General features: G+C 45.2%; 1 protein-coding gene across 1 annotated transcript in view; it reads right to left on the bottom strand.

Annotated features, from left to right (window-relative positions):
* LOC134411227 (spatacsin-like) overlaps nt 1–27027 on the bottom strand; it is a 42949-nt gene extending 15922 nt beyond the window's left edge. The window contains exons 1-3 of the mRNA XM_063144942.1: nt 26998–27027; nt 24758–24832; nt 23636–23647 (exon numbers count right to left, since the gene is read on the bottom strand). Coding sequence (XP_063001012.1) covers nt 23636–23647; nt 24758–24832; nt 26998–27027 — 117 coding nt within the window. The remainder of the gene's footprint in view (nt 1–23635; nt 23648–24757; nt 24833–26997) is intronic.
* Nucleotides 27028–27614: the final 587 nt, after the last annotated feature.

The following is a 27614-nucleotide window of genomic DNA, read 5'->3' on the forward strand; positions in this document are numbered from 1 at the left end:
AATGTTCCATGTCCTCTCTTTTCAGGGGAATATCTTGTGTTTGTAGACTCTCGGTCAGCATTTTTACAGAAAAAAAAATAGAAAAGATTCTGCCAAAATTTATAATCCCATCGGAAAATTCTTCATTCATAACCATTGTAAAAGTTTGGATAGCCTCAGTCAAAGAACGGATTTGTAATGCGTTGATTAGTGGTGTAATTTTATTTTTCATAGGTTCTTGAATTTTAGAGGTTGCTTTCTGTGTAATCGCGAGGGTCTGAACCAATCAGATGCACCTTTGGGTATGACTCAGCCAATTAGGGCCCAGGGATGATATAACAAACACTCTGTACCCTCATTGGCCAAGTCTGCCCTAAAGGCAGTGTCTGATTGGTTCAGATCAGTGCTATTCAAAATGTCTTACAATCCTTTGAAATGTGGTACCGTGGGGCCTGCAGGTTGAGCCACATGGGACTCCCTAGGGCTGCCCAGGTGGGTGCAGAGGAGGAGACGGAAGATGGCAGCAGCTGCAACAGCAGGCTTAGGGTCAAGGACTGGCCCCTCTGAGCCTCTGGACACTCAGCAGCAGCTGCCTGCCTAGACCAGGCCTGCTTAAGGCATATAGTAAAATGATTTAAGTTTTCTACCCAATAATAATAATGATAATTTCAGACACACACACGCACACGCACACACACACACACACACACACACACACCCCTATTTAGTAAACATTAGCATAGCCGGGGGAATCTGTGCCATCTCAGGAAGCAGGGGAACTGCATTTTCCCACGCCTCTCCTTCCTCTCTCGCCCATTGGGGCTGAAAGGGCCTCTTCTTAACCTCAGGCTTTGCCCTCAAACTCCTTATTGGGGCTGTCTTCACAGGGTTTTATCTGCAGCTTGGCTAATAAATATGAACTCACTTAAATCGAAGGTTGCATCTGCTGCCCGGAGGGCTTTGGCCACAAGTTCCAGGCCGAGCTGCACGTCTCCCAACACGTCAGTCCCGGTTCACACCTCAACTTCCTCCTTGGGACCAGATATGCCCCCTATGTGCCCAGGGATGCACTGGTCTGACGGGTCATGTCATTTCAATGGGCAGAGGGCACTGAGATCAATTTGAGAGAGGAAGGAGCCGTAGTGTGTGGGTTGAGAGCGGGACTAATAAAGAGGGAGTGAGAGCAGCAAGAAGAGCAGAGGAGTGGCATTAAAGAGGGGCTGTGGCTCAGTGGTGGAGCACCTGCTTCCCGTGCAGAAGGATCCAGGTTGAATTCCTGTCATTTCCAGGAAGGGCAGGAGAAATCCATGCCTTAAACCCTGGAGAGATGCTGCCAGCCAGTGTCAACAATGCTGGGCCAGATGGTCGGATTCAGTATAAGGCAAGTTCCTATGTTCTTATGAAAAACAGGGGGAGGCTCTGGAGACAAGATGAGGGAAGGGAAGCCTTCCGACCAGTGGCTCACCCCTATTTGCCCTCTTGTTGCTGTACCCCTCTGGTTACTTGAAGGAGAAGCACTTTTCACATGCTCTGATGGCCTATCTATCCACCCATCCCTCCCTCCCTCCCAATAGAAGGGAGAGCAGCATGCCAGGGAATCCTGGCTGTTATCTCTGATCTCAGACTGGAGATAACAGGGGGAACCCTCCAGGGGGCTCAATGGGCCAGGGGTTCTGCACTCCTGTGGCTGGAGTGACACCGTGTGTCAAATCTTTTTGAATGTGGAATGAAAAGCAGGAAATAACACTATGAAAGCGGTCCATGGAATGTGGATTTTGCCCCAACAGTTATTAGTCCACTTCAATACTCCTATAAAGCAGTAGTGTAGATCTAGGGTTTTAGAGCCATTACTTATTACTGCTTCTCAGTTAGTGTTTGTTACATTATATAAACCAACACCTGTTCATTCTTTTAAACACCAATGTTCTGGTCCAGCTGGATTAGAAGGTTGGCAACTCTGGCCTGCTTCTAAAATGCAAATGTTGAATCATGGCAATTTCAAATTTGGGGAGGCTGAAAGAGGCATCACTGTGTACTGGATTGCTACCAGTCTGTAAGCCTCCATGGCTCATATCTTTTAAAACTGTAAGCTGAAAAACGAATGTTGCTAAATATGTTTTTACGGAGGTTTCACATCAAGAAATATTTGCATATGTAAATATGTATAAATTCCAGGCAGGTGGCTACTAGGAAGAGGGCTTTCTCTGCTGTGGCCCCCCGGTTGTGGAATGAACTCCCCAGAGAGGTTCGCTTGGCACCTACATTGTTTTCCTTCCGTCGCCAACTGAAGACCTTTTTATTTTCTCTGCATTTTAACACCTAATTTAACTTAAATTTAAACTTTGCTGTTTTCATCTGATATTTTAACCTATATTAATTTTGCTGTGTGGTTTTATTCTGGTTGTGCTTTTTATACTGTATTTTGTATTTGTGTTTTAAATTTGTTGATTGTTTTTATGCTCTTCATGGTTTTAATTTTTGTGAACCTCCCAGAGAGCTTAGGCTTTTGGGCGGTATAAAAATGAAATAAATCAATAAATAAAAAAATCAATAAATCCTAAACTCCAAACAGAGAGGTGCCAAGGCTCAAGGTTATCTGAAAGTCATTATTATTTCTTCTGCAAGCCCTAATGACTCTTTCCAGACGTTTAGAGTTGCTTGATGGTGGTGGAAATGCAGAGGCTTAAAGGAATTCTTCACATGCTCCATTGCATGGGCCTGGAAGCTGAGCCACGACTCAGATGTGTTCTATCCCATCAGGAGCTTTGTGTAAAATATTTAACTTCAGGCTACCACCTCCATATTGCACAGCTGGCGGTTATGTTCACGAATGCTTTCAGAGCACCCAAGATATATGGTCCTACAGAACATGGAGGGAATAGCTAAGTCCTACTGAAGTCAATGGAACCAACTGACAACTGAACTTGCACAGGTTTGCATGTTTATGGAGAAAGATCATACAGCTTGAGATATTCCTAATTTAACCCAATGCTGAATATTTTGGTCTTATCTGGTGCTACGTTCCTGAATTATCTGGAGTTCAGCTGAAGGTACAAGTAGGGTTTAGGAAGGCTACAACTGTGAAGAGCAAGATCTCCCCAGCCCCTCTGGTTTTCTAGCCTGGATTGAGAAATTCATACATGCATCATTCTGGTTTCTTGCCACAATCTTGCCTCTACGGTTTCCTAAACCCAAACTGATGCATGCCCCACAGTCATAGATGTTGCACAACAGTGAAACTGGAGACGACTCTGGAGACTTGCCAAAGCCAAACTATTTACTCTGGAACCCTCAAAGGTGGCTTGATGACTCTAGTAAACGTCCTTGACAATGCACAGCTACGGAGAATTTAGGTATTGCTCTTTGACATCTCTCAGTTCAGAGAGGGTGCTGACCTATGTGGACAATGTCACCTAGAATATGTCCCTGAAATCTCTACAACATTCAGGGATTCTGTGACAGCCACAGAGAGGTTCTTTTGCAGATGCCAAAACAGAGAATATGCTCAGAGGGTTTCCAGGAACTGTACTGACCATTTTTTTGCTTGTGGTGAACCACATAACTGCAGCATCCTGGTGGTGAAGAACCTTCTGGCTCTGGATTGACCGAGCCTTCTTAGGTTTGCTATTGGCTCCTCCTTGGCAGGAAGGAGTATAAGAGGGCTTTGGTCTTGGTGGAGCTTTACTCGGTCTACTTGAGCTCTGATGGTCTTCGTATGTTTGGATGGGAGAGGGATGATCCCCCCCCCCCCGGTGGACCCCTTCTTTACCTAAGTTCCCCAGCAGAAAAGAATTTCTGATAGACTGCCACCAGTCAGGATGAACCTCCTGACCCACCAGAGTCTGTCCAGCTGCTAGGGGAGTTTCTGAGCCCTGTTGCCAAGGACCCCTTCCTTCAGCTCTGACCTTGGGAAAAGTAACAAGGAAGGCACTTTGGCTTTTCTTTCCCAAAGCCAAAAAACCACAGACCTTAACAAAATACCTTGTAAAATAAAACAGTAATTAAAAACCCACCCCAAAAGCGGTAGTGAAGGGCTGAGTGAGTTCCGGAGCACATCCAGGGAAGTGTTGTACTAACTAGATTATACTAGCCAACAGTAAAGGGATGTTTTGTACATTAGTGCCCAGAAGGGGAGGTCTCCCCCCCCCCACAAAAAGGTTTCCTTGTGATCGGATTCCATGCAGAGGAGCATAACATTGCCAATGCGCTGAGCACATGAGTCAGTTTCAGTCTCCTGGATGTCTCTATCCCAGTGATGGTGAAGGGCAATTGGGAGTGTAAAATTCTACACAGCAAGGAAAGGCATGGGAACCCTGCCCCCTTTCTTTCTAGATAGCCTCCAGACATGGGAACCCTGCCCCCCTTTCTTTCTAGATAGCCTCCAGACATGGGGACCCTGCCCCCTTTCTTTCTAGATAGCCTCCAGACATGGTAACCCTGCCCCCGTTTCTTTCTAGATAGCCTCCAGACATGGTAACCCTGCCCCCGTTTCTTTCTAGATAGCCTCCAGACATGGTAACCCTGCCCCCTTTCTTTCTAGATAGCCTCCAGACATGGTAACCCTGCCCCCTTTCTTTCTAGATAGCCTCCAGACATGGTAACCCTGCCCCCGTTTCTTTCTAGATAGCCTCCAGACATGGTAACCCTGCCCCCCTTTCTTTCTAGATAGCCTCCAGACATGGTAACCCTGCCCCCCTTTCTTTCTAGATAGCCTCCAGACATGGTAACCCTGCCCCCTTTCTTTCTAGATAGCCTCCAGACATGGTAACCCTGCCCCCCTTTCTTTCTAGATAGCCTCCAGACATGGTAACCCTGCCCCCCTTTCTTTCTAGATAGCCTCCAGACATGGTAACCCTGCCCCCTTTCTTTCTAGATAGCCTCCACACACCAGATTTTTTAAAAAAAATATTTTATTTTATTTAAAGTGTTACAGAAAAGAAAATGAATACAAACAATCCCCTAACACTAAATATCAAACCAACAATTATATGGATATGTATAATATAACAAAAAAAAAAGGAAAAAGGAAAAAAGGTTGATTGATATAATTACTAGGGAATCGAAGCTTAATCGAATTAGGAAAAAACCCACAGGCAACTGGTAACATGTGATGGAGCATTTGTCAGTTGTTTTATTGGGTCTGGTATCTTATTGTAACTGTTTTCTAGCTCTCTTAGAGCCATTAATGATTGTGTAGTATATTTTTATTTATGCTTTACTTGTGGCTTGCAATTTTTGTGAAGCACCCAGAGAACTTTGGCTATTGAGCTGTGTAGAAATGAAATAAATAAATAGGTTCTATGAGAAAGTTCATTTTTTGGTGTGTTAACTACGAGCCCCCGCTTGAAGTATCAAAACAGAGCTGTCGGTGGTGGCACAAAACTCGGGGTTTGGAGCACAAAACGGCACAAAACTTTGGCACTGGTTTGGAAAAGGTTCTAGGTTGGGGGGTTCCAAGTTAACAGAGCCGATCCAGTCGCAAGTCCATGGAAACTAATACATGGTATATATCAGGCCAATAAAAACACAATATTGTAGTATTGAAAACCTCGCTTTACCTACAAACCTCACTTTACTAATACCAAATGCGTTTTGACCTATGGTCTTCTTCAGTGGTAAAATGAACATTCACAATTATACAAACATATATCAACCATACAGACAACACAAGTATCACTAGGCCCTACTGCAGCGTTAAGACCTGTAAATACAAAGGCAGTATTCTATTTAAAAATATTATTTATTAAAAATTCCTACTTAAAATCCAAGTAAAAGGTATCCAAAAATAGGTTTTTCTAAAATAAAATAAATTTCAACTTCCCAATTCAAGGCTCTTGCCAATCCTTCCTGTAATACATGAAGCCTACAGAACGATACATTTTATAAAACGTATATAAACGGCTCCACCAAGGAGGATTGTTTTCCGTTTGGCAAAGGACTGCAGTAGTCCCAGAAGGGAATAAATAAACAGATCTATAGATAAAACAGGTAATGTACCAATTGTAAAAAGTAAAATATGCTAAGAATGTAGATATATGAAACGACACACTCACATACAAATGTCAAATAATAGTAAAATAACTCAGGATGCTGCCCGAACAGAAACTTTCCAGCTCCTGGCACAACTTATAACTGCTTAAGGCTCCCATTAAATTCTTAAAACAATTAGAACACTCCTAATTAAGGAGCTGAATACAACTTGAAGGACATTCATCCTAGGCTAGCTGATAACACTAAAATACTTCAAAACATCAGCAGTGAAACTACAAATCAAACACATAATGGCCTAACGCACCCACACACCCACATATATTTGCTCTTCCTAGTGCAGGACCATCCAGTTCATCTCCTCAACCAAGGCAGCTGGGGACTTAGTCTTTCGAGTGGAAGTCCAGACACCCACCTCATTGCTCTCACGGGTGGGCAAATGAGAAGGACCTCTCTTCCTGATCTTAAAATTAAGGCAGGCCCTGCCCTCAGGCATACACTCTAACAAGCCATGAGAAGCAACGAAAGGGCTTAGGAGGGAGATGGAGAAAAACCTGATGGTGATGCTAGACTCTGTTGCCCAGAAGAAGAGGAATGTTGCTATTCTGGAACCAGTTCTGGGTGCAGTTCCACCATATATGGAGAAGCTTCTAACTTGGTGAGAAGAATGAAGAGTCTCTGACCCTCTGTCTTCCTTCTCGACCAGAACTCTGTTTAAATCCCCTCCAAGGAGCCCTGCACCCTGCCTAGGTTTATCCCGCTTGTTCAGGGTGTTGCTCAGGAAGTCCTACTGGCCCTTGTCTGGGCTGGAGAGAGAGCAAAGAAGAACTATATCCTTCCCACGTGCCCCAGTGAGCAGAGAAATTTGCCTTTTGAGGACCTGTGGGCTTTGGAGAGGGGGGAAGGGGCCCCTCTTGCCCAGAATGAGAGAAACCCCTCTTGTTTTCTTGGAGCCAGATGCTGCTACACGGTAGAGGGGGGGCACATCCATTGTCTGCTTATTATGTGACACACTGGGGGCCTCTCGTGTGTGTCTTGGGAGGAATAGAAAGGTTTGGGGTTTTCTCAGGGCAGCAGTGATCCTATTCTGGCTTGCTTAGTTCAATGAGCCTAATCCTTTCTCATTTCGGGAAATCACTTGCAGGTTTTCAGAAGGATGCAAAGTGTACCTCTTCTATTAATGATATACTTCCTTTAGTTCTTAGCTTGTGCAACGTCTGGGATGACTCCGGGTTATTCTCCCTCTGATCTCTGAGAGACTTGCACCTCGGTGTCGTGATAGCACAGCCCTCGAGAGTTTCTCAGCACCTGGAAAACGTTCTCTTTAAATTGGGAACAGTCAAAGCAGGGGAGGATGTCACATGGTCTTCCACCATCCCAAGGTTTCTGCCCAAAGGATCAGTGCACGGATTCAAAATAGTTTGCAAGAGTCCTCCTTGGTTCAACTTGCTCTGCAGCTTGTTCAGTGCAATGGGTTGTTAGTCAAGTCAGTAGAATTTACATGCTTTGCACCTCTTTTCGCCATAGCAGCAGCCTCGGTTTTTGCTCCGTCAGAGGCGTGAGACCGATGTTTACCATGCAAGAAAGGTTGGGAGCATTTGGTTGGCTCCGTTTGTATTCTCGGTTCATCCCTTTGATGGCTGAAATCCTCTCTCCTCACCATAGAGGACTTTGTTGTTTTCGATGGCTCAACTGCTTCAGCTATTGTGCTGTTCGGAAAAGTAGTAATGGAAAGGACAGGGCAGGACAGGGAGAGAGACAGGGAGAGCAAGAACAAGGCTGAGGCCTCAGCTGCTGTGAATGACGCTGCTGCCTGAGATGTGGAGCGGATGAAGGAGAAGCTGCAACTTCCCTTCTGGACCTCACATTAACCTGCGCTCTCCTTCTGCTGGCCCTTGGAAAGGGACTTGGTGGGATTCTGATCAACACTCCGCTGTCCTTTGGAAATGACACTCTTCAATTAAACAGTGTCATCAATAAAGCAACAGAAGAGACTGGGAGCGGAAAGAAAAGAAAAGAAAATGTGGTTGCTGTTTGTAGCCTAGAAGTCACAACTAAGAAGGTACAACCCCAATTAATCTATGGGGACTTGGGAATAAACTTGCAAGGACATGAGTACTGACTAGAAGTGTCGTTCATCTGTAATTGCTGGCGTTGGAAGAGACTTTACGAAATGGTGCTCTCCGGAAGGGGATATAGGACCCTGGGAATTACACCTTCTCCAGAGACTATCCCCCCCCCCCCCAATGGATGGGCAAATCAAAGCAAAATCACACTATTTTCTTTGCAGCAAGAAAGAATGTGGGAAAGGAGGGAGTAGCTGAGCCATCTCAGTTCCTGAATTCTATCCAAAGATTGGTCTTTGCACCTTAAAGGAAACTGTAATATATGTTATGTGTTGGCACCTAGGGGCAATGTAGCAAAAGTGTTTGTCTTAGAGTAGTTGGAACTGAGCTTCCTCCAAGCCTGATTTCCTGGACGTGGTTTCGAGATGGACTCCAAATGGCAATGTACGAAGAAGTAAGCCAGTTATTCTTTCTTTTTACCGGTGTAAGCTACCTCTATTACACTGGTGACAAGGATATACAGGACACATCACTCCTTTGATTCTTCACACATTGTGAGGAGCAGTGTGGCTGAAGATGGCTGTTTATGGATTTATGAAGGAGTTTGATCCTGACCAGGAGGCCTGGGTACACTATGCAGAGAGACATTCCCAGTATTTCATTGCTCATGGCCTTGATGATGATAGCCAGAAGCGTGCCTTTTGACTGACTCTTTGTGGAGCAAAGACATATGGACTCAAAAGAAGTTTAGTAGCTCCTGATCAGCCCAGTGACAAATCATTTGAGGAATTGATTGGGATTGTCTCAAATCATCGCAACCCCAGGCCATCAGAGATTGTGGAGATGCAGAAATGGCAACTCAAAGGAGTAGACCTATTTTTCAGAAAGGCACAAGTCCTTCTCAAGAATAGATATGACCTTGAAAACTAAGGAATTTTTCACAAAAGTGGGCAAAATAGAAATCTTACCTAAATCTTTCTCAGATCACAATCTTATATCTATGGTCTAGAGGAGAAAAGGTAAAACATTTAGATGGAGATTAAATGAAACTTTGCTGCAAGATAAAGATATGGTGGACATCAGTAAAAGAAAATTGAAAGAGTATTTTGAAATGAATCTGAACAAAGGAACAGATCTCCAAATGGTCTGGGACGCAAGTAAGGCCTATACGAGAGGACATTTTGATCAACAAAATAGTCAACTTAAGGAAAAAAGGGAAGAGAAAAGACAAAATATTCTGAATGAGATCAAAAAAAGAGAAGAAGAATTAAGGAAAACGTCTGGAAAGACAAGTGCACTTCAACAAATTAAAATGCTTCCACAACAATTATCAATGTTAACAATATGGGATATGGGAAAAAAGTTAAGTTATATGAAACAAGGAAGTTTTGAATCAGCAAACAAGCCAGGAAAATGCCTGGCTTATAAATTGAAGAAAGAAAGAGAACAGAGAACAATATTTAAAATAAAGGAAAATGGAGCGGAATTCAGAGATGATACGGTCGGCCATACAAAGCGTCTTTCATCAATATTATTCAAATTTACATAAGAGACAGGATATATCAACAGATTTAATGGATAAATACATTGAAAAACAAAAATTACCCAAAATTTAAAAGGAAGAACTATTAATGATGAATGGTCCCATAACAACAGCTGAGATGGTGGCAGCGAAAAGAATGATTAGTTGGGGAAATCCCTAGGACCGGATGGACTGTCAGGTTGATACTACAAGATCCTTGAGGATGATCTCCTACAACCACTACAGTCTACAATGAACTCTATTTTGAATAGTGGGGAGATACCTGGTACTTGGAAGATGGCTTGTAGAACACTTATACAGAAAGAAGGACAGGACTTGACCTTGACCAAGAATTATAGGCCGATATCATTACTAAATAATGATTATAAGCTATTTATGGCAATTTTGGCAGAAAGAGTTAAGGAAGTCCTACAAGAATTCATACATGAGGATCAAAGTGGCTTCTTACCTAAGAGGCAGTTGAGAGACAATGTAAGAACGGTCATAGATGCTGTGGAATATTTGGAAAAACACCCAGAGAAACAGGCTGCTTTGATTTTTCTCGATGCAGAGAAAGCGCTTAATAATCTTAATTGGCCCTTTTTATTTAGAACTCTAGAGGACCTGGATTTTGGAGTAAACTCCATAAAATGGGTGAAATCTATTGATACCTCTCAGAAAGCGCAAGGAATTATCAATGGAAATGTGACCAAATCCTGTGAAATACAAAGGGGGACGGGACAGGGATGTCCCCTGTCCCCGTTATTGTTTATTTTGGAGTTAGAACTGCTGAACCACGATATTCAGACAAGATGAGCGAATCAGAGGAATAAAGAGAAAAAAAGAGTCATACAAGCTGAGGGCATTTGCGGATGGTTTGGTTTTTACCTTGGAAGGTCCTTGAAAGGGCATTGAAATCTTGGTGAGAAAATTGAAAGCGTTTGGGGCAGTAGCAGGTTTCAAAGTTAACAAGCAAAAGACAAAGTTGTTAACAAAGAATATGAGCTCCCAAGAACAATCAGAATTGATAGAAAAGATAGGCTTCCAAATTGAAAAGAAGGTAAAATATTTGGGAATTGTACTAACAAATATGAATCGTATGTTATTTCATCATAACTATGTTAAGGTGTGGAATGAAGTTTAAAAGATGGAAAAAGCTCCAACTGTCTATTCTGGGGAGAATTGCAACAATTTAAATGAATTTGCTTAGAATGTTATTTTTGTTTCAAACAATACCCATTGTAACCTCGGACGTATCATTTAAGCAGTGGCAGAGATATGTATCTAAATTTATCTGGCAAGCAAAAAAACCAAGAGTTAAAATTAAAATATTGCAGGATGCCAAAGAAAGAGGAGGACTAGGTTTACCAGACCTCCAGGCATATTTCTCTGCCTGCTGCTTAGTGTGGATGGAAGATTGGATGTTGTTGAAAAATAGGAGACTGTTGGAACTGGAAGGACATGAATTGAGATATGGATGGCATGGCTATTTGTGGTATGACAAAGCTAAAGTTAACATAGAATTTAATAATCATTATGTGAGACGTGCTATCCTAAGAGGATGGAATAAATATAAACCTAGGTTCGGACAGAAAATACCACTTTGGGTATCTGCCCAGGAGGCTATTCATAGGAGGGAATGGTCATCTATGCATACATAGTTAACATACAATGATGTATTAGAAATGTTAAAAGATGAATGTAAATTCAAATCAAGGGAGGAGTTGTTGAAAGAAGGTCATATATGTCAATGGTTTTTGTATATACAAATTATGGAAAGGTTTAAAATAGATAAAAAGAATTGTGGGTTTGAGCAATCGAAATCTGAGTTTGAAATGGCACTGTGTACAAAAGATGAGCATGTGATTTCAAAGATGTATATAATCTTTGATTAAGGTATGAAACAGAGGATGAGCAGGTAAAAGATGGTATGATAAGATGGGCTTAACATTTTGGATATAACATTTCAGTGGAACAGTGGGAGAATATGTGGGGAAAGGGTTTGAAATTTACATTATGTTCAAGAGTTAAAGAGAATCTTTATAAGAAGATGTATTGATGGCATGCAGTACGTTACCTAAGAAGTTGGCCAAAATGTATAAGGGTAAATGTTGGAGATGTGGGGAAGAAGGAACCTTCCATCACCTTTGGTGGACCTGCAAAAAAGCTAAGGCATTCTGGATGCAAATACACCTTTGAATTCAGAAAATATTAAAGACTAATATACAAATGAAACCAGAAGCCTTTCTATTGGGGCTAATGGACAATCATCTGAAAGAGAAGGGGGGAACTTTGCTTTTGTATATGACAACGGCAGGGAGATTATTATATGCACAGAAGTGGGAAGATGAAACAACGCTAACAATGCAAGAACGCATATTGAAGATGTTCGAGTTGGCAGAAACGGCAAAACTAACAGCGATAATGAAGGATCAATCAACCGCCACATTTATATCAGAATTTATTTATTTATTTTTATACCGCCCAATAGCCGAAGCTCTCTGGGCGGTTCACAAATGGAATGGAATGGAAACCACTGATAGGATTTCTGCAAGAGACATAGAAAAACAACGTATTGTCTGTGGATTCAATGTATGAGATTTAGTTAACTTAGAAGAAAGAAAAGAATTTGATTATTATGTTAAATGTATTGAACAAAGAGAGCATATAATTCACATTTTTGATGTGTAGAGAGCCGAAAACATACCTTAACCTTGATGTGTGTTTTCCTTTCCTTTCTCTCTCCCCCTTTTCTTCTCCCTTTTTTATAGCTTTATGTAATACTTTTAGGCTACATGTGTTTATGAAATAATAATAAAAAATGATTACAAAAAGAGAGATTGTGCAGCGATTTCAGTTTAACAGTCCCTCACGCTCCCCTGGGATGTCTGTGGCAGACTATGTGGCAGACCTGTGTCGCCTGTCAGAGCATTATGAGTTTGGAGATACCTTGAATGCCCTGTCTGTGGCATCAATGAGGACAGGATGCAGAGGCCTTTATTGGCAGAATCCAATTTAGACTTCAAGAAAGCCCTGGAGATTGTGCAAGCCGTGGAGGTGGCAACTCAGAAGGCTTCCGATTTGCAGAGGGTCTCTACAACCCCAGAGATGCTCAGATAGTCTCTGCTACTGTGCCTAAGTTGGCTGAAAAGGGCTCTCCGGGGAAGACAGAATCCACAAAGGTAGCCGAAGTCCCTGTTTTCGATGTGGAGGGAAACCTGATGGTCACCCATGCCCCCACAGGAATAGTGAGTGCTGGTTGTGCCTAAATCGAGGCCATTTCGCTAAAATGTTTCGTACAAGAAGGACACAGAAAAAGGACCAGGAAGCTCACAACAGCAAGCAGATACACCACATTACAGGTGCAGGAGAGAATGCTGAGAGCACAGATGTGGTGTACACCACGTATGACATGGCTAGAGAAAATGTTGATACACACATGTACTGGTGAATATGCCCCAGTGAGAGGCAGTATCCATGTTGAATAGATACTGTTGTTTTTATACTGCTGTTTTTATGTTTCTGATGATTTTCAAATTTTGTATCCTTTTTAAGTGTTTACTGTTTATAACTTTTGTGAACCGCCCAGACAGCTTCGGGTGTGGGGCAGTATACAAATGTAATAAATAAATCAATAAATAGAGGTGATATATGCGAATGAGACCTTACAATTGCCCTTAGTTGCAGGGAAAGGGAAAGGACCTAGTCTAATGGGCCAGGACTGGATAAGGCTGCTGAACCTTAACTGGGCAAACATGAATAATGCCAGTTATTCCGGACAGACTGAAAGGACCACAATCCCTGCTTCAGATCATGCCACTGCTTTCGGCGTCTCTCCTGATGAAGTAACTTCAGAGCTAGAACATCCAGTGACACCCATTGAGCGAGCCGGGAGAACGGGCAGTTACCCTGCACCATTGAAGGTGACATTCCAAGGCCAGGGAGAGGCTGAACTTGTCAATACAAAGGACCTTGTGGGTTAAGACCAATGTATCTGGAAACTAGTTCAGTATACACAAGATATCAATTGATTTTTTGTATCTTCATTTTCGGTTTGTCTATATGCTGATAGTAGAAACTAAAGGGAGAGGAGTGTACTTTGGTTCAGTTTAATTTCTGCCTTGACAAATGTGAGGCAAAACCTCCGAATTTTAAAAGAGACACTGTCCTAGTTACAACTAGGTCTGTGCAAGCCTCGGGCCTCAGAATTTGAAATCCAAATTACGATGGTCATTTCGTAAGGGATCTGCCATTTTATGATGGAAAACCACCTTTTTAATGCACAGCTCTAGGCTGTAAAGAAGAAACAGCCTACGACTTTTGTATATCTGTACAGATATTTTGTACTCTGTACAGCACCATGTACATTGATGGTGCTATATAAATAAATAAATAAATAAATAAATAATAATATATCGCCCAGAGAGCTTCGGCTATGGGGCAGGATATGAATGTAATAAATGAAATAAATAAATAAAATAAATAAATAAAACTCCCAGCATGCATTGCCTGGGAGAGCTGAGCCTATCAGAGCCCAGGGTCAGTGGGCACTCACGTCCTCCCTGCTGCCACTGCCACCGCCCACTCACAAGCGTGATCGCCCACTCCCTGACGTGGTCCAGAACACTCCAGTTCCTGGAGGAGTTCTCGTGTGTTCTGCAGGCGCCCCACAGCCGACTGCATCTCCCAAAAGCCGAAGCAGGCATCTGCGTGGTGCCCGTGGAACACATGAGGACCCCTCCAGGGACCAGAGTATCCTGGACCACATCAGGGAGTGGACGATCACGCTTGCGAGTGGGTGATCGCCGCGGCAGCAGGGAGGACACGAGTGCCCACTGACCCCGGGCTCTGGTAGGTTCAGCCCTCCCAGGCGATGCATGCTGTATAGGTTGTAAATGTTTTTCATTAAAAAAGGGAAAAAAAGGAAAAAGGGAAGGAGAAAGAGAGAGATGAAAAAGAAGGAAAGAAAAATGAGAGAGAGAGAGAGAGAGAGAGAAAGAGAGAGAGAGAGAGAGGGGGGGGGAAAGGGAGGAAGGAAGGAAAAGGGGGCAGGAGCACTACCAGAACCAGTATCTTTCCATTCTCATCCTGCAAAAACAGAGACATTAGAGGAATGAGTCCAAGTGGTTTCTATGGGGTGTGGCAGCGGTGCCGCTGCCAGGTGAGCCCCCCTCCCCCTTACTTACCTGCGTTTGGAGCTCCAGATGGAGGTGAACCGTTTCACCTCCATCCACAGCTCCCCCTGACCCGATTCGAATCCGCCTTTGGTGAAGACGGATCGGGTCGCTATGCCCCGGATTCACGATCCGAATCGGAGTGGAGCACAGCCCTAGTTCCTACTCATCTCTATGCATGACCAGGGCATGGTGCCACACCACAAAACCCCATCCCCAATGTCACATTTCCCACCAGCATTTCTGAAACATCGAAGCAAAAGAAAATTCCAAACCTTTTCCTTTCGGGCCCTTCATTTTTTGGCTTCCTAATCTGAAAGTGAGTGAGAGAGAGAGAGAGACGTTTGTAATGGCTGATGAGGGCCTCCGTGGTTTTCTGACTCTTAGGGACCCCCATGGGAGAGGAGGCTGAGGGGCCAACAATCCCCCTTCCCAAGGGACAACACAATTTCAGCCTCCATGTGTTTTTCAATTTTGTGGGAGAAGCTGGGTGGCTGCTGAAAAGGGCAGCAGCATTGCATCTTGTCCCTTCAAAACCCCTTGACGCACTTTGTCGCAGTGGCTCTACAGGCAGTGACCAACACAAGCTCTCGCAGAAGGACACCACACTGTGAGTTTCCCTCCCCCATCCCCTGAAATGGCAGCCAGTTCTACTGGGGTCCCAGGGTCATCCTCAGGGGCTTCCACCAACTCATGTGGTGAGTTTTTAAAGAGCCAAATAGCTCTGTGAGCAGAGAGTGCAGTGTAATGCATTGACTTACCTCTTCCTCTGACGGCTCCAATGGAGCTGCATTCCTCTTCCTCCATGCCCGCTTTCTGCTTGGGGGGAGGTTCCCTTCGGCCTAAATAGAAGGAAAGAATGCCATCAGGCGGGTGGTCTGCATTCCCTTGGACTATCCCTACATGCTATTTCCCATCTTTGTACCTCCCTTTCTACTGTGCAGGGAAGGACCGGTCTTTCAGCAGGGCTGGTGGAATGGCCCTGCTTCCCAGTCAAAATGGAGTCAATGGGTTGACTGCAGAACCACTGTTGCCTCTCATTTCAAGATGCTGTGGATGATGGAGGAGGAAAAGGAGAGGGCGGAGAAGGTGATCTTACCTGTGAAGATGGTTGCCCTGTTGTTGTTGTAGGAGGTGTAGCAGATGCTGTTGCAGGAGGTGGAGGAGAAGGTGAAGTTGCGGATGATGTTTCTGACTCCTGTGAAAATACCAGTACATAAACTCTATTTTGGGCTATAGCGTAATTGAAAACTTCCCCCTTTCACCACTCAAGCTCCACTACGTTGACGTTCCTTTGGCTTGAGGGCTGCCCTGAGGGGCTGCCCTTGGGAAAGTCAGGGAATTCTGATTGGCCAACACATTCATCAAGCTATTTTTATGAATCTATTATTTACCCCAGGATTACCTCAGCTTCTTTCTGAACCATTTTGACCAGGGAGAGGGGAGGAAGCACCCAGATATCAGGCAGCTTACGCCGGAGTACATATTCCCCTCATCCCACATTGTCAGACAGTGATCCTGGTTGCACCCCCAGAAGTAGAACATCCTATGCTACCATGCCCCATTCATGGCCTTGCTCCTTCGCTGACTCCCGCCCTCCACCATCCACCAGCCATGTTCGCTCTGGAGAAGACTTACTTCCAAAGTTAGGAGGGCTGCATTCACTGCCTGGGCCCAGGCATTCCACGGCACAGATGTTTCCTGGAACAATTCAGTGAATTATTATTATTATCGAATGGAATTTTAAGATATTTCTAAAACGTTTGCACGATGTTTTTTAGGATGTTTTTAAGAATGTAAATTATGTTTTAATTGAGTATTATGTATTTTATCGTTTATTGTTGTTCCCTGCCTCGATCAAAATGGAGGGGTGGGTAAGAAATAAATATATTATTAAATTATTATTAATATGATTATTATTATTTAACCCCCTCTCTTAAATAACCCATGTTGGGTTCTGGTGATGTCCGAATCCGTGCCCCAGCCGCCTGGCGAAGGCTGCATCACATGATGCTTCCCTGATGTTCAGGAGAGCGCCAACTCTGTCACCTTGCTGGGTTCGATACGTCTTATCTGTGCTGGCTGTGAGGAGCCTGAGAGAGGGGGAGAGAGGCTGCCTGGCTCCCTGCCCAGGCTAGCTGGTTGAAATCAAGCAGGGCTGGACTGCGAAGGTGGAGAGCATGAGATGAGCAGGAGGGGCAGCCTTGGCCTCCAAAATAGCGGAGAACGTGGAGGAGCGGGCAGAGAAGGGCGGAGGAAGATTGTGAAGAGGAGCACTGAAAGAAACCCTTGGAAGGTTGCAGGATGGGAATCCAGCTTCCTAGTCCGTCTCCCCGAGGAGAGATGCCCAGCAGGCCCATTGAACATCCTGCATGCTGACAAAGCCACGCAAGTGAAATCACAAAAAGGGGGGCGTCTATAACTCCAGGGACGCTTGCAGGAGCGGGACAAAACTTCAGGCGCAGCATCCACTGGCAGGGATGCACACCGGGCGAATCGCAGCCCCAGGCAGCTGCTGCCTCCCCACCAAGATGGTGTTTGACACCTGGGGGGGGTTGCACAGGGCCAACGTCGGGGGAGGGGACAGGGTCCTGGAAACAGAGATCTGCCGGCTGGAGGAGAGTGGTGGGAGCGGTTTTGGCCGCTCTTCCCAGACAACCCGGAGTGCGACCCAAGGTAGCCCACTGTGACCACCCCATGACACGATAACTGATGTTGTATTATTTGGGCCAAATAAGCCATCGTGGGCTAAAAAAGCTCCTGACAGATGACAAGATAACCCACGAAGGGTTAATCAATCCACTCTCTTAAATAACCCATGGTGGGTTATTGTGACGTCAGAATGCAGTCAAAGTCTAAACCATGGTTTAATTTGTTTTTAACTGTGCATATTTATTGTTTTTATACTGTATGTTTTTATCTGTACGCTGCTCTGAGATATTAATGATATAGGGCGGGGTATAATTGTTTTAAATAAATAAATAAATAAATAAATAACCACAGGCAGTTAGAGGTTGATTGTTCAGTTATGATTTTGGAACGGAAACTGCCTTGGTCACCCTGTGGGATGACCTTTGCCGGGAGAGGGACAGGGGGAGTGCGACCCTGTTGATTCTCTTGGACCTTTCAGGGGCCTTTGATACCATCGACCTTGGTATCCTTCTGGAAAGGTTGCCTGGCTTGGGAGTTGGAGGCACTGTGTTGCAGTGGCTCTGCTCCTACTTGGAGGGCCAATTCCAGAAGGTGGTGGAAGTGGCTGTTCTGAATCAGTGCCTGACAACAGTAATGGACTGGAGGAGGGCCAAGAAACTGAGACTCAATCCAGACAAGACAGAGGTACTGTTAGCAGGTGGTTCGCCTGTTCGGCTAGGTGGTGTTCACTCTGTTCTGGAGGGGGTTGCACTCCCCCCTAATGGATTGGGTTCCTAGTTTGGGGGTGCTCTTGGATCCAAAACTATCACTTGAGGCACAGGTGAACTCAGTGGCAAGGAGCATCTTTTATCAGCTTAGGCTGATATACCAACTGCGTCCTCATCTCGACAGAGATAGTCTTGCTACAGTTATCCATGCTCTGATAACCTCTGATCTGTGTTATACATGGGGCTGCCTTGGAAAAGTGTCCAGAAACTTCAGCTGGTTTAAAACGGGGCAGCAGCTTTGCTAACAGGGACTGGCCAACGAGACCACATCACGCCAGTCCTTTTCCAGCTGCTAGGTCCGGGCCCGGTTCAAAGTGCTGGTATTAACGTTCATAGCCCTTAACAGATTGGGTCCAAGCTGTCTGAAGGAACGCCTCCTCCCAGATGTACCTGCCACAACACTAAGATCATCCTCAGGGGTCCTTCTCCGTGAGCCCCTGCCAAAGGAAGTGAGGCAGGTGGCTACCAGGAGGAGCAGGGCCTTCTGTGCTGTGGCTCCCCGGCTGAGGAATGAGCTCCCTAAAGAGGTTCGCCTGGCACCTACACTGTACTCTTTTAGACACCAGGTGAAGACCTTTTTATTCTCTCAGCATTTTAACAGCCTATTAACTTAATTTTAACTTTGCTGTTATGAATTTATATTTTAGATCTGTATTAATTTCTGCATTGCTGCTCAGTTTTCTCTGGTTGTGTTTTTATATTTTATTTTATACTATGCTTTTATATTGTTTGTTTTATATTTTGAATGCTTTTTTTGGTTTTAATTTTTCTAAACCATCCAGAGAGCTTCAAATATTGGGCAGTATAAAATGCAATAAATAAATAAATATTTTATTATAGTTTACTCTAAATCTATTATTATGTTAAGTACTTTGATCGTTTTATTAGAAAGCAGTATAAAACTCTGCATAATGAATAAGAAATTAATATATTGTCTCCTGTCTTTAGCAAAACAGACAGAAGAGAAGAGCCACTGACCTCCCTAGTCACCTCCGTGGCCCAAGCCTCTCCTAAGGAAGCCCAGCGAGTCTGTGAAGCAAAAAAGAGAAATAATTAAATCCAAAGGGATTTCGGACATCCACCGTGAATTCACCACCCATTTTGATGTAGATCTTCAGGAAAAGTCCCTCGTGGGGGGGGGGGAGGATCTCTTGGATGCTGCTGGCGCTAGAATATGACTGGAGAGACTTGCCCGCCTCTGCCTTAGTCAGCTGCCACGCCACCACCAATCCCGCCCCTGCTCATGCCACTGCGTGAGCTCCTGGTTGCCCCCAAAGACGCTGGGCCCAGTGGGTGGAGAGGCAGTGGAGAGTCCTCTGGACTCCTGGACCCAGTCAGGCACCCGTAACAACCTACACTAGAATGTCCCCAACCATGGTCTTGCTCCTTCGCTGACTCCCTCCCTCCGCCGTCCACCAGCAATGTCAGATCTGTAGGAGACTTACGTCCAGGGCTTTCAACGCCTCTGCGACTGCCTCTTCCCAGGCACTGCTCGGTACAGATGTTTCCTGGAAAAATTCAGTCAACAGATCACTCAGTCAACAGATCAATGGGAAGGATGAGACAACAGTCAACAGCACCTCCATCTCCCCTGGGTTCAACCTCAGCTTGTTCACCCTCATCCAGCCACTTACTGTATTAATCTCACCAATACGCCACAAAAATGAAAGAAGAGCGCAAGGCGTAACACGCTGCGAATTTCCAACAATATCCTTTCAGGGGCCCAGGGACATCTAAATCCCAGCTCACCATCTCCTCCCAATAACACCACCGGGCAGCAAAACAGACAACACAGAACGGCCACTGACCTCTCTTCCCACAGCCGCGAGCAGACTTTGCCACCTCGAAACCACATGTTTCTGTGAAACAAAAAGAGCCATAAAAGGGTGTCTGAAGGGGAGGCAGAAGATCAAACTTTTATGAAATCTACGCTGAATTCACTTTTCATTCAGCTGCACATGTTGGGAAATGCCCCCGAGGAAAAGGAAGCATCTCTTGGATGCTCTTGGCACAACAGAGGCCACATTCATGGCCTCGTTCCTTGTTCCTTCCCTGGCTCCTTGCTCCACCCTCCATCAGGAACGTTAGACCTGAAGAAGACTTACTTAGTGTCTTCTTCTCAACCCACCCTTTGTTTGTACGTCAAGGTTAGGGAACAACAGCCCTGAGGGCCACCAGCGCTGCCAAACCTCAGGGTGAACCTACTGAGATTGAGCGCAAGTTGCACCTACCACACATTCTTGATGTCGTTCTGCTTTTCTGGTGTATACACACACACAGACATATATATACACACACATATATAATGACATTGATATTCTGCCTTTCCTCCCCATTACCCCCACATCAATCCTGTGAGGAAGGTTAGGCTGAGAGGTAGTGACTGACCCAGATCTTCCAAAGAGATCAGCAGTGGAACGGAGCCCCCAAATGAGAAAGAGGAAGGAGGCAACGTTTATGGTTCCAGTGAAACCTGATATCAATGGGGAGGAGGAGACAAAGCTCGTTGAACCATACCCTTCTGTTAAATTTAGAATTTGTAAAGCCGTAACTATATAAATGTATAAACTGGGTGCATCCTGCTGTCTTCCCACTATCCCCACAGGGCAGCAAGACATGGAACAGGGAGACGCCACACTTACTTTGACTACCACAGGGGTTGGCTGGCCTTTGGCCAGGCGTGCGTTCTGTGAAGCAAAAATAAACAAACACTGGCAAGGTCTGATGATAACTGTGACAAATGTGTCAGGTGGTATTTATTTATTATAGGCAAAGTTGTCTTGAAGGAGTTTAATAGAGCTTACACAGTTTTCTTTCCTCTCCTCAGCCCATTTTACCTTTAAAATGTGTGAGTAAGTTACAACTGTGGGGTAGGGTCTGCTCATTGAGCCTAAACCTGTGAAGTAGTTTCGTCTCGCCCATGATCCCCCAGTTACATTCTCCCCTGAGTGAGGAGTTGAACTTTGGGGTCACTTAATAATAGGGGGGCCATATTTTGGAAACCAAAGAGGAGGACAAATGGCTGGCCCAAGAGGGTGTGACCACCAACATGTCCAGTCCCCAAAGGGCTTGACCACCAACTGAGTAACCCATCGAGAGCGCACAAGAAAAGCCTCATGTTGCAATGCTCTCAATCCCACAAAGAAACCTGATCACCCCCACAAAAGGCTTTGGAAGAAGAGCCCTGGAGTTCTCTCTTTCCATTCTTACTGGTCCCCAAGGAAGTTTAAACCGCAACCCATGCCGTCCTCCCATTAACAGCCTTTGGCAGCAAAACACGGAAGACGGAAGAGGCACTAACCTTGCCTGCTGCTGTGGTGAGGCGATTCTGATGGGGATTCTGTGAAGGAAAAAAACACAAACCATGTCAGTGTCTGAGGGAAAGGGAGAAGAGTACCTGGCAAAGAAATCCACAATGAATTTAACCTGCATACTGCTTCAGAAAGAATGACAAAACCGCAGACATTTATTTACCGATATCCCACATTTTCTTGAAGAGGATCAATAGGGCTTCCATGGTTCTGTTCCCCGCCACAATTCATCCTTAAAAGTGTGAATATCTTACAACTGTGTGATGTAGGTCATGCTGAGAGAGCCTAACCAAGTCAGCTAGCTTAGCCTGGCCTGTGGTCGCCCAGTTCGGTTCTCCCCTGAGTGAGGAGGTGAACTTGGCCCTCCCTTGATATTCACTGATTCACCCATTCTCTCATTCCATTTCTGTACTGCCCCAATAGCCTAGGCTCTGTGGGTGGTTTACAAAGACCAAAAACCCTTAAAACACAATATTATACACAGAGTACTATAAAGAAACTCATTTACATACAAACACATCAATAGATAGCACACAAGTAGTAATAGGAGGGGTACCTCCAATCAAACAAAAAGTGACAGGTCAGTGGGGTTGTGACTGTGGGGTTGTGGAAAACTGATGACGAACAACTTAGAGCCACCTACCTCTTTTTTTGTTTAGAGCAGCCCTTCCCCAACCTGGTGCCCTCCAAAGGTGTTGGACTACGACGATCCATCATTGCAAGTCAGTATGTCCTATGGTCAGGAATGCTGGGACAGCAGGATGGGGAACGTAGGGCGGCGGCTCCAGGCAAGCCCACCCCACCCCACCCCACTTACCTGCTCTGTTGTCGCTGGGCCCGGGCTTGAACCGAGCGCCCTGGTGCACCCGGAAGCAAGGCCACACCTGCAGCCTTGCTTCTGGGTGGACCCAGGGGCTCTCTTCAAGCCTGGGCCAGGCGACGACAGAGCAGATAAGAACCCCCCTTACCCACCTGGCCCCTTACCTGGACCTGCCGCCACCACTGCACAAAGTGTGGCAGCTCCAGGCAACCCCCCTCCTGCCTGGCCCCTTACCTGGAGCCGCCACTGCACGAACTGTTGGGGTCGCAGCTCCAGGCAAGCCCCCCCCGCACCCCACCACTTTCCTTCTCCGTCAAGGCCTGGCCTGTGCTTGAATCGAGCCCCCGAGTCCACCCAGAAGCAAGGCTGCAGGTGCGGACTTGCTTCCGGGCGGACCAGGGCGCTCGATCCAAGCCCGGGCCCAGCGACGACGGAGCAGGTAAGTGGGGTGGGCTGGGGTGGGGGCTTGCCCAGAGCTAGTGCCGCAGTTCGCACAGCAGCGGCAGCGGGTCCAGGTGAGGGCCCAGGCGGGAGGGGGGTTCTTACCTGCTCCGTCCTTGCAGTCCAACACCTTTGGAGGGCACCGGGTTGGGGAAGAGCTGCTCTAAACAAAAAAAGAAGTAGGCGGCTCTAAGCTGTTCGTCATCAGTTTTCCACAACGCCACAGTCACCTCTGCATATCCTAATCTCCATCCTGTCCTCATGGTTTATCTGCTTTGGCAGAATGAGAATTTCACTGGGACTTTCTGCCTCCTTATGGAGGATGTGGCGTTAAGGTTGGTGAGCCTTAACTCCCAATTTCCCCGCGTTTTGGTGCTTGATGGAAAAATGTACGTACTTAACGTTGTTTCATAAACCGTAGGTTTTTGTTTTTTGAATTTCATGACTTTTTGTAAAGGATGACCAGAGCCCTGCCCTCTTTTAAATGTGGTCACTGTAGTATAGCTCCTGCAGCTTTAACTGTTGTGATAAAGAGGGAATTTCACCAGGTTCTACATATAAACAAATGACACCTGCTGAAATTCCCTTTTCTATGCAACTGTTAAAGATACAGGAGCGCTGTCCTCCGTTCCATATGGCTAGGGTGACTATATAAAAGGAGGACAGGGCTCCTGTACCTTTAACAGTTTCTTACGGACGTTTTTCACGCCCGAGAAGCAGAGGTGGGGGGTGGACACTTAGAAAACTGTTTCTTTATACAATTTAATAAAAAGCAACAAACCAAGGTGTCATCTTAAAGTTAACCAAATAGTACTTCTTCACCATGGCTAGGCAACGTATACGTCCAAATGCAAAGAAAAGGAAACTGGAAACATGATTTTGGAGAACTAAGATGCTAAAACAATTAGCACTTACAATTTGCAAACACTGAAACACAAAGACAAGCAAAAAAGGGGGTGTGAGTGGAGAAAACGCCGATAGACGTTGTGTGATTTGCAATCGCACAAGAAGGCAAGTCAAATTCCCACTCTGAACGCTGTGTTAGGGTGACCATATGGAAAGGAGGACAGGGCTCCTGTACCTTTAACAGTTCCATAGAAAAGGGAATTTCAGCACATGCCCTGTGTATGCATGCAGCCACTGGTGGAATTCCCTCTTCATCACAACAGTTAAAGCTGCAGGCGCTATACTAGAGTGACCAGACACAAAGGAGGACAGCGCTCCTGCAGCTGTAACTGTTGTGATGAAGAGGGAATTCCAGCAGTGGCTGCAGGCATACAAACGACATGTGCTGAAATTTCCTTTTCAATACAACTATTAAAGATGCAGGAGCCCTGTCCTCCTTTCCATATGGTCACCCTAGCTGTGTTCTCCTGCTGCAGCTTTTGCCTGTGTTTTCTCAAAAGTGTGTGCTTTTGTGTGTGTGTGTGTGTGTGTAGTGCTTAAGGAGGCGCACACTCTGTCTCCCAAGCTGTTGAACTTTGAAACTGATGTTTTTTGTCAATGAATACTCAGTTGCTCTTTGCAGATGTTGGGGGTGGGGAAACGTAGGCCTTTCCTAAATTCTGTGTTAGGCTTTCCTCCTCATACCTCATTTATCCTTCATCTGTTGCGCTGGGGGTAATACATGTTTGCTACCATACATTGGTGAAATTCCCTTTTCGGCGCATTTACAAACTTATCCCACAACTATGGGATGCACCTATTAAAGATACAGAAACATTAGATTATACCTGTCCACATTTGGAATTTTCAGTCGTGGGATAAGTTTGTAAATGCACTGAAAAGGGAATCTCACCTATGGACATGGGTTCAGTTAATGGGCTGGAGCTGCTCCCCTGGCTCCTCCAGGCATCGAAGGTCCCATTCCTGAGGGGGGCCGCTGAGATTCATTTTGAATATGTACCTACCGACTAGTTGTTTTTATGGCCTGTTGCATGTAAGGTAAGGGCATCTTCCTAGGTCTGGGAATTGGGACTTCCTACCTGACTTTTCCTCCCACCTCTACAGGAAAGTTCAGCGCTTTGGGAGACTTACACGCAACTGATGTTCTTGCGCCTCCATGAAATCCCACAGCAGCCGCCTTGCTGGGTAGCTGGTCACACCCAGGTCCTGCAAGAGAAAGATGGACAACAGGTCAACAACTGGCGGATCCAATCCAGGATGACTGAGAACGTGTCGACGTTTTAGGGGAGATCCAGGGCGGGCAGAAGGGAGACAACACACTCAGCATTGCCTAACAGATTAGGGTAGCGCTTCAGAGATCAGGCAGATGCCTTCAGCTTTATCTGTGTAAAACACACTTCTGTGAAAGTGGAATTCCATTTTTAAAAAAGAAAAGAGCGTGGATCACGCAAGTCAGCCCACTTGTGGCATTGAGAAAAGACAGGGGGGGAGGCAGAGCGTGGTCTACCTGGGGGAGACTGGCCTGTTTCCAGTGGACCACAGAGGGCTTGGCAGCGCTTCTGACTCCTGTAATTCAGGCTGCACTTGCTGGGCCCAGGGTGTACGCATTTCGTTCAGTCTTTCTGCCTGTGTTTTGCATGTTGTCAGGTGTCTTTCGTTCCATCATCCACTCATTGAAAAAATCAATACTTTTTTTAAGGAAGTCCAAGAATTCCATCCCATTTACACTAATGCCCGTTAGCATAGATCCAATAAAGTGCATTAGTGATGCCTATTTGTGCAAGTGTGATTTGGTGCAAATCCCCACAAAAAGAAAAAGTGGTTTGAAAAAGGCAGTCCAGAATTATGCACACTGGAATTCTAACTTGACAAGACTTCAGTCGACCACAAAAGGGGGCCAAACCGTAATGAATTGAGGCCACCCCTGTTTGGGACATCTCCATCTGCAGGTGCCAGAATGAAAGATAAGGCAGGCCTTGCTCGATTTACTCTTTTGAATTGAAGAATCGTTCATTATGACCTAGCTACATGTGTGGAGTCTTCTTCTATTTATTCTGTAGCCCAGATTAATTTCATTAGTGGGCATCCCATAACTCCTGTCTAGTGAAACACCTCTGAAATAAAGGCGGTGGAGTCCCTAGTACAGCTGTGGGGGAAAGGAAATATCCCAACTCAATGGTGTCATCTTTAATAAGTTGACAGCCCACCTTTTAGTACATTTCTTCGTTCTCTCCTGCAGAAAACGAAGATAAGTTTGGTGATTTTATATGAGCGATGGCAAAAGAGCTGCGGCCAGGGGCATGCGATTAACTTCTGGCATGAAAGAGGTGTCATCGAAATAGGGCTCTTCCCTCCTGCCCCAGGACGTGCCCTGCCTTCCCCCCTGCAAAGCTGCCCCAATTTTGTCTTCGCTTGTGGCAGAACCCCCTAACCCATGAAATCTCCTCCAGTGCCTGTGGGAGAAGCAAAGCCCCCGATTCCCCGCTGGCCCTCTCTCTCCAGAGCCACCAGCTGACACTTCCCAAGATGGGACCCTAAATTGTTGTTAAGATGTGAGACAGAAGATGAACAAGTAAAAGACTGTATGACAAAACGGGCACAAAATATTGGGCATAATATCTTAATGGAAGAATGGGAAAATATGTGGGGAAAGGGTTTAAAATTTACACAATGTGCAAATCTTAAAGAGAATTTTTATAAGATGATGTACAGATCGTATATGTCACCTGTAAAATTAGCTAAAATGTTTAAAGGGGCTTCAAGTAAACGTTGGAAATGTAAAAAAGAAGAAGGAACCTTTTATCGTCTTTGGTGGACTTGTAAAAAAGCCAAGACCTTTTGGACTCAAATCCCTCCTTAATCCAAAAAACATTAAAGAAATGAAACCAGAAGCTTTCTTACTTGCAGTAATGGACAAACAAATAAAAGAGAAGGGGGGAATGTTGTTTTCGTATAGGGTGACGGCAGTAAGATTGCTATTCGCACAGAACTGGAAAAATGAAATAACACCAAAAATGAATGCATTGATGTTGAAGATGTTGGAACTTGCAGAGATGGAAAACTTACAGCGATGTGGGGAAAGGGAGGAAAGAAGCATAACTCTGTGAATCCAATGTAGGAGATTTTAATAAATTATAAGATCATAAGAAAAGTTGAATTGGATATATAAAGGGTGATGAAGAAATTAATCAGCATTTTTGGCATGAAGAGGGCAAAAGAAAAATATACTTTAACCTCACCCTTAAGTGTTTTGAGTGTAATTGTAGTGGTTATATGTATACCCTTGTTTGTATGTACCATGTGGGATGTTTGCTTAGATGCTGTTGGGAAAAAATAAAAAATTTAAACCACCAAGATGGGACCCTTCTTACCTTGCGCCACGTTGGGTTGATGATGCTCATCGTGAGCAGCGGTGGGTGGAAGACGGTGTGGGGAGGGGGAAGGGGGTCGGCTCTCTGGGATGGGGGGAAGGGAGGGGAGGGAAGGGAAGGCTAAACTATTAACAACTAAGTTCGCAACTAATAACCTATCCAAATATTAAACTTTAACTTTAAAATTACAAAGAAAAATGAACAATAAATGCTGGTAGCACTAGAAACACTAAACAGCCACACTCCCACGCCAATCCGCCACACTCCCACACTAATCCTCCACACTCTCTCAAGACACCAACGGTCTCTCGGGGTTGGAATCCTGCGTCACCACGGCTGCTAGAACTCCGGCATTGTGGAGAATCCGGCTCTGGACTGGATGGGATTTTGATATAGGCAGTGACCACCATGGGCAACCACAGGGGGGTGAAGGGGGCCTTCTACCCCACCCCACCCTCACCCCCCACTGACCCATGAGCCATAATCCTAGCCATGGATCCTTTGAGTTGCAATAGAAAGGAAGGTTTAAAGCACTTGTTGTGAGAGATCAATGGGTTTTCTGCCTAAATGTATTGTTTTGATTATTCCTCGCCTCTATTATAAGATATATCTGACAT

This window comes from Elgaria multicarinata, chromosome 19, assembly GCF_023053635.1.
Source record: "Elgaria multicarinata webbii isolate HBS135686 ecotype San Diego chromosome 19, rElgMul1.1.pri, whole genome shotgun sequence".
In the NCBI taxonomy this organism is placed as follows: domain Eukaryota; kingdom Metazoa; phylum Chordata; class Lepidosauria; order Squamata; family Anguidae; genus Elgaria; species Elgaria multicarinata.